At 41.7% G+C, this 8,019-nt stretch overlaps 1 protein-coding gene across 1 annotated transcript; it reads left to right on the top strand.

Moving 5' to 3' along the window:
• The first annotated feature begins 289 nt into the window (after positions 1–289).
• LOC135236709 (extracellular calcium-sensing receptor-like) lies at positions 290–6,379 on the top strand. The gene is made up of 6 exons (XM_064303206.1): positions 290–703; positions 1,072–1,339; positions 1,956–2,780; positions 3,112–3,321; positions 3,845–3,968; positions 4,787–6,379. Exons 1-6 carry the CDS (start codon positions 468–470, stop codon positions 5,683–5,685), a joined length of 2,562 nt encoding a protein of 853 aa, XP_064159276.1. The 5' UTR covers positions 290–467; the 3' UTR covers positions 5,686–6,379.
• The last annotated feature ends 1,640 nt before the right edge of the window (positions 6,380–8,019 follow it).

Genomic DNA, 8,019 nt, shown 5'->3' with positions numbered 1-8,019 from the left:
TGCGATGCCTTTCTAGCTGAATGCGTACAAACATGATTTTATCTCATTAACTGATTAGTAACCCTCAATGCACTGACCTGATACACACATTTTGTCATTAGACATGAAAGAGAATAATGTACTTTTAATAGAAGACAAAAGCAATGTTTAAAAAAATTCTGAAATTCAGCTTCGCTGCCTGCTTTTACACCCAGCTGCCCATCCTCACCATCCCCAAATTCTCTGACCACCCTGTGCAGCGACACTGACCTGCACACTCATGACTAAACATCCATAAATTACCTCATGCACGCAGAGGCTCATGGGAAGGGCAGATTACCTCTCTCCCATGGTCCCTCTTTACTGTTCAATCCAGAATTCTACACAGTCGCTCGGGACACAGTGGCCATTACAAATATTCACTTCAGCTGCATGTCAGGGACTTAGAAGCCAGGGCTCAGAGAGAGGCTGGTCAGCCCAGCTCCGCTATGTCCCCACTCGGCTTCCCACAGTGGTTAGTGCTGGTCCTGCCTCTCCAGAGCTGGGCGACGGATGGGAGCCTGCCGACACACTGCCAGCAGTGGATATACTCCAACAGCCTGGAAGACCCCAGCCTCTCTCAGGATGGAGATGTCATTTTGGGAGGACTCTTCCCCCTTTACATCCAGCCTGTCTCTCTGGACATGACATTCACCAAACCCCCGAAACTACCGCAGTGCCAGAGGTCAGTTCTTGATTTCTGTATGGAATAAGAAGTGTATATTCACAGTAATTTTTTTGTTTAATTCCAAGACCATTTTTTTGTTTTCTGAATTGGTTTCGTAATATGAATGTTTCTCTTTTTAAAAATTTCATAATGAAGGATGGCTTTGTGCATTGTTCTGCATTGTTCACTGAGGACTGAGTAGATTGAATACTTAACTTAGCTCACAGATAATACCATCTACACTGTGTACTGTACTCTACACTACAAATTATATATGTTTGTAAGGAATTTACTGTAATTTTCATCCTTATATCTGAATATGTTACTGAAAGATTAGAACTGTAAACGGTGATTCTAATCCAGGCGTACGGTTTTCACCTTGTCAGACTCCAGGAAGAGCCAATGAGCTGGGCTCATGCCATGGTGTTTGCGGTGGAGGAGATCAACCAGAATCCCTTCCTGCTCCCGGGGGTCAAACTGGGGTACAGGATCATGGACAGCTGTGGGGAGCACCCCTGGTCCCTGCAGGGGGCTCTGGCACTGGTCAGTGGGCGGAACCACACTTGCAGCAAGGTCCTCGCCCTCATTGGAGATGCTCCTTCCACACAGTGTATCATCCTATCCAGAACTCTGGGACCACTGGGCATTCCTCTGGTCAGTCACAAGCTGTTACACCAGTGGGTTATGGTGTTAAATACTGAGGTACACTGAGATTGTGTGCTTAAAGGTGGTACCATATGATAGAAAATCAGGTACCTGTAGTTTAATTAGGATCTAATATTCCCTTTAAAATGGTAATTTATGAACATTTTACATGCATATATTGTGTGATATGCATATCTTGCATTTCACTGGATGTATGGAGCCAATAGCAGCAGGTAAGAAACTGAGAGCATCTGAGTATGATTTTTATATGATACATATGGTACATATTATGCATTGTTACATGTGTAAAATTTCATTTAAAATGATGTATAAAAGGCTTGAAATGTAAAGAATATCGCTGATCGAGCTTTTACTGCAATGTCCAATAAAGTTAAATGCAGAAAATAGAGTGTATCATGTGAGGTAGATTGTAAAAGTATTTGAAACAATAAATGTTTCTATTTAGATACACAAAAAGCACACTCAATATTTAGTATATGGAACCACCCAGTATCTAACACATACTGGAATAGTCATGTGACTACATTTTGAAGGTATCATTTGTTTTTACACTACATATTTATTGTTAACTGTGGTTATATTTTTAAAATTTTGTGTACTTCAGGTCAGTTATAGAGCCAGCTGCGCTTGTCTCAGTAACAGGCATGAGTTTCCTAACTTCTTCCGGACGATCCCCAGTGATTTTTACCAGGCCCGGACCATGGCACAGTTAGCCAAGCGCTTTGGCTGGACCTGGGTGGGAGCCATTGTCTCCAACAATGATTATGGGCTTTTGGCAATCCAAACTTTCTCTGAGGAGGTGAAGGGAGCCGGGGTGTGCCTGGCCTTCATCGCAACGCTGTCACGGAAGCGCTTGGAGCACGATGTGGCTCGGGCGGCATCAGTGGTGGAGCGCTCCTCTGCCCGAGTGATCCTGGTGTTTGCCTGGTACACAGATGTGGAGACGCTGTTCCTGGAGCTGGTCAGGCGTAACGTAACAGGCAGGCAGTTCCTGGCCAGTGAGGCATGGAGCACCAGTGACAGGCTCCTGCAGAACACTGCCCTCTCCAGCATTGCCCGGGGAGTTCTAGGCGTGGCCATACGCAGCGCTCCCATCCCAGGGCTGGAGGAACACCTGCGCAGCCTCCATCCTTCCCAGGAGCCTGGGAGCACTCTGATGTTGGAGCTGTGGGGGCTCTTGTTTGAGTGCAGCCCAGTTTGGCAGAATTCTTCTGCCTCACAGTTGCTGCCCCCTTGTGTAGGTACAGAGACACTGCAGTCAGCGCAGAGTACCTTCACAGACACCTCCCAGCTGAGAACAAGCTATAACATCTACCTGGCTGTATATGCTGTGGCCCATGCACTCCATAGCCAGCTGTCATGCACTGGAAAGAACAGCACCTACGGGAGCCCACACTGTGCTACCACCGAGGATCTCCAACCGAGACAGGTACATTAAATTCAGTTTTGCAGAATTAGAAATTTTCAAAGAATCATAGAATTTAGAAGACGTAGTGGAGTGAGGTCACAAGGTGGCGACACATCTACTGTCAGTGCAGTTATATGATATAAAGCATTGAATGTCTGAAACTGTTTTCTCCAGGGAGAAGACCAACTGTTTGGCTTAATTAATTCTGATTCATTTAATGCCAATGACCAGTACAGCCAGTATAGAATTTTAAATTCCTCATACTCCATTTGCTGACAATGCTCAAGAAACCTCAAAACTCTGCCCTGCATCTCCATCAAGAATATAACCGGACATTGTTCTTTTTCTCCAGCTGATACGTCACCTTAACCGGGTGCATTTCACCACCCAACTGGGAGATGAGATCCACATTGAGGGTGGGGACATTCAAGCGGTGTACGACATTGTGAGCTGGCAGGACAGCCCTGATGGCTCACTGAAGTATGTCACCATTGGGAAAATGAAAGGGTCTGAGCTCCACTTGAATGACTCAGCCATTGTGTGGGTCGGTTCTGCCAAGACGGTAAGGGGGACTTCCAAATGTATGAACACTGCTATTGTTATCCCTGACATACATATATTGGCTCAGTTGCTTCAGTACAATATCCTACTCTCTAGTATGGTTATAGAAGGTGTGTTAGATTGCATAAAATTGACTGGATTGTAAAATGCCTTTGGTATTTGCTTAGAAAATAAATATGTTGTAGCAGGAACAGTACGATACAAATTTTTGATTATAAATATTCTTGGGAAAAAAAATGGGCATGAGTCTCAGTGTTGCACTTTTTATGGACTTATTTATTAATTAAAGTTAAACTACACAACAGAGGGGCACCTGATTAAATTATCTGAACAGAAATTGTCTGCAAAAATCTAGTGATGCAGCACAATAACAGTGGCACATGCTCAGGCATGCTAGATTGGCCTCTTAGCCTACATCACCTCTTCAGCCAAAAAGAAAGATGCACAACAGTGTTGCCTGTATGCACATTCACTTCCACATGACTTGTTCCTCTGTGCCAATTTGGGTTTTGGGAGGTGCACAGGTCCCACTCTCTGTGTGTTCTAAAGAATGCCCCCCAGGAACACGCAAGGCAGTGAGGAAGGGTGAGCCCATCTGCTGCTTCGACTGCCTGCCCTGTGCAGACGGGACCATCAGCAACCAGACAGGTAATAATAAACCTCTTTCTATGTGTTTATTTATTTGTCTTATTTTATTTTTACGTCATTTTAGACTGAAAAATAAAATTTATTTATTTTTTATTTAGAATTAGTTAGAATTAGTTCTTCATGAATTTAACACAAATATTTTGTTGAAATATTTTTACATTATTGAAATTGCTTCAGGGCGGTACAGTGGTGCATTGTCGCCTCACAGCAGGAAGGTCCTAGGTTTGACTCCTTTGCATATTCTCCCCATGTCTGTGTGGATTTCCTCTGGCTTCCTGCCAAAGTCCAAAGACATGCAGGTTAGACTAATTAGAAAATATACATTTCCCAATGGTATGAGTGTGTGATTGCAGGGTATGTGTGCCCTGCAATGGATTGGCGACATGTCAAGGGTGTATTCCTGCCTCTCACCAAGTGCATGCGGCGGTAGGCTCCAGCCCCCTGTGACCCTGACCCAGAATCAGCAAATTACATAATGGGTGGAAATATCTTTATTGTGTAGAATCAGATAAACATGCATCTTCATAAATTTTTTAAATAACTTTTTTTACTATAATATTTTGAAGCAATATTTCAATATTAACACCCTTTAGAGTTTGTCAGGGTGTACTGAAAAAGACAAAGGGCTGCATGATAATCTGACAAGAAAAAACTGTACTGGCCAAAAAATGTCCTCTGTTTACCTGCAGCACACAGTACATGTATATGGCTTGGGGTCTGTCTTTGTTATTGAACTCCTGTGAAAGTGTTTAATTTCTAGTGGAACTGTATGATGATGAAAGAAAAATGAACATGTATTTTTGACATCTTTTCCTCAGGTTCAGTGGAATGCAAGCAATGTCCTGCAGAGTTCTGGTCAAACAATCACAGGAATGAATGTATTCCTCGTGAGGTGGAATTTCTGTCATTTGAGGACACAATGGGCATCACCCTGACAACGATAGCTTTGTCAGGTAGTGGCATAACAGTGGCAGTGGGTGTGGTCTTTCTGTACCACAGACACACCCCTCTTGTAAAGGCCAATAACTCAGAGCTGAGCTTCCTGTTGCTGCTGTCCCTCACACTCTGCTTCCTGTGTGCGCTGGTGTTCGTGGGCCGGCCCTCAGAGTGGTCCTGCCTGGCCCAGCACCTGGTCTTTGGGATCAGCTTCGTGCTCTGCCTCTCCTGCATCCTGGTCAAAACCATTGTGGTTCTGGTTGCATTTCGGTCTGCTAGGCCTGGTGCCAGCATGATTAAGTGGTTTGGACTGGTTCAGCAGCGGGGCAGTGTGGTCCTCTTCACTGGCATCCAGGTGTTCATCTGTATCTTATGGCTCTCCCTCAGTCCCCCTTACCCACATCGCAATACAGGATTCCAGGGGTCAAAGCTCATTCTAGAGTGTGCAGTTGGGTCAACACTGGGGTTTGCCTGCGTCCTGGGCTATATTGGCCTGCTGGCAGCCATCTGCTTCCTGCTGGCCTTTTTAGCCAGGAAGCTCCCAGACAACTTCAATGAGGCCAAGTTCATCACCTTCAGCATGCTTATTTTCTGTGCCGTCTGGATCGCCTTTGTCCCCGCCTACGTCAGCTCCCCAGGGAAATACACAGTTGCTGTGGAGATATTCGCCATCCTGGCCTCCAGTTTCGGGCTCCTGCTCTGCATTTTTGCCCCAAAGTGTTATATCATTCTACTGAGACCAGAGAACAACACCAAGAAGTTCCTAATGGGGAAAACATAAGCACTAAAATAGGAACAACCACACCACCACCACAATAAAGACCATCTGACTGTAACCAATGGAAAATCACCCTAGGAATGTCATCTAAACACCCGGTGTTCAGAAGAAATGAAACTGACAATGTTCTGAGTTTCACAAATATTAGCTGGGGCTGTGTTTTGGCCCCTTAATGAACTATTTTGTGAAACTGTGAGGGCATTAACTAAGCAGCTAAAAAATTTAATTTAGCTGTCAATGTAGAGTAGAACAAAAAGTCCTAGATTCTTTTATATTTAATAAAACATGCCCCCATGTGTGACTTTGTTGTTGTCAAATCATGAAATTATCTGCATTTTCAGAATCCATATTTTTGAGTTAATTCAATTATTCCTCCTTTAGGGTCATCTCTGTAAAAATGAAATGATTAAGAAATATTGAGGCAATTAGCCTTGATTGTTTATCATGTTTTAAGAAGTACATTATGTTCTTAATAATTAATAATATACAACAATTCCCTGTTTTCAATTAAATATCTTAGAAAATAAAAGCAGAGTAGAAAAAAGCTCCTACAGTATCTTAAAAGAACATTTTTAATTGGCTATATGATTAGGTAACCATTCTATTGTTTTCCTGGATTTCTTGAGCCTTAATAAAAACCTTACTGCAACTCAGATTGTGTGATGTGCAGAAACATGCATTCAAATGCAAAATAAAGTGTGCATGAGAGTGTGCCTGTGTCTTTGTTTGTGCATGTAAAGAAGGGCATGTGTGCACAAACAGGTAGGCCTCCTATTTAGCCCCTAATACAAAAGTTCTGGGCATTTTTAGCAAAGGCTAACAGTTGTCAGTTATGACCAATGTGAATATAACAACATGAAAAATAATTGATCTGCGATACACCAGGCTGTTAGGCAGAAATTTGAAACTGCCTGTCATGAGAAGGAGGGGGTCTGAAGCCACACCTCAGTGGTGGACATCCCCCATCCCCCACCAGTGGAAATTAATGCACTAGCAGTTGAATCATATTTACAGGTAAAAGGCGACTTTCCTGGAAATACTTTCCCTTAATTTGAGGTATATATTTATGTATTTGGAGTTAAAGGAAATAAAGTTGAAAAATATAATGCAAATAACTTAGTTTTGAAAATAAATGCATGCAGTTTTATTTCACAGTGACTTTTCAGGTCTTCAGGTAAGTCACTGTGATACTCAATTACTACAAATAAACTATTGACTAGTATGTAAAAAAATATCAGAGCTTGGGAAATATGAAATAAATATTATTTATATATATATAAAGAGAGAGAGAGAGATTCTTAAGAGGCTAGATATTTTTTAAGCATAAACCCATGCAGTTCTTTAACCTTATAAGATGCTTCAGCCTACACTTCAACCATCAAACAAATGAAGTAAAAGTTGTCACGTGCTGTACTGGTATACATGAAGTGTTTGGAATCACACTCTAATGTAGCAGTAAAAAAAAATGGCACCACCCGCTATATCAGATTTAGAGATCACATTCAAATAAGATCTGGATGGTGAATGAAAGTCAACCTATCACGAAAACCATTTCTACACCAAAAAATACCTAATTTTTCCAACTTCAAACAGCTAAAATGTAAAATCAACAGGTTCCATTTAAAGATTATTTATAAGGGAGAAATTCCAACTACATGAACATCTGGGAATTTTTAACAAAATCTGTTATATACACATGACCAATGTGTATATAATAATATCAAAAATGCTCCCCGCATTCAACAACAATTCAAACCCGGCCTTCAGTATAAGACCACACACACATATCTCCCAAACACAAAAGTTAGCAGCAGTTATTCAGTTATTTTGTGTCAAATAATGTATTTCAATACAATAAATATCTAATATTTATTGTATCATAAGTAAATGCATTTGAGTCATTTGACTTGTCAACCGGTCATTTCGACCAGTGCACGGAAAAGGAACCTTTCATTTTTTTCAAGTGCCAGACAAAATGACCAGCTGACCGGCGCCTGCCTAACACTATGCGATACACTACTGGAAAGCTTATACTGTCCTCTGCTGGATGAAAGAGTTTCAATCAAACCACAACAAACTGCACAGTTACACTGGTTCAAATTGTGAGTTGTGTTTTGTGCATGGCCGTTAGAAACCTAACCCCACTGTCTATTTGAATGTTATTTCTGAAATAGATTGTTCTAAACAATACATAACCACTGAATCTTTAAAGGGAATCTTTATGTGAAAAACCAATAGTAAGATTGTATATTAATTCCACATTTAGTTGCAGATATTGATTATAGAATGACGTGGTATAATTCCACAAAAAATCCTCTTATTTTGCAATTCAATCAG

This window comes from Anguilla rostrata, chromosome 12, assembly GCF_018555375.3.
Source record: "Anguilla rostrata isolate EN2019 chromosome 12, ASM1855537v3, whole genome shotgun sequence".
NCBI lineage: Eukaryota > Metazoa > Chordata > Actinopteri > Anguilliformes > Anguillidae > Anguilla > Anguilla rostrata.
This window is presented reverse-complemented; position numbering and strand designations above follow the sequence as displayed.

Excerpts from the sequence above, each read along its gene's own strand:
- LOC135236709 (XM_064303206.1), top strand. The coding sequence starts at position 468 with ATGTCCCCACTCGGCTTCCCACAGTGGTTAGTGCTGGTCCTGCCTCTC. Across the intron at positions 704-1,071 it reads AAACTACCGCAGTGCCAGAG|ACTCCAGGAAGAGCCAATGA; the intron begins GTCAGTTCTTGA and ends TCACCTTGTCAG. Across the intron at positions 2,781-3,111 it reads AGGATCTCCAACCGAGACAG|CTGATACGTCACCTTAACCG; the intron begins GTACATTAAATT and ends CTTTTTCTCCAG.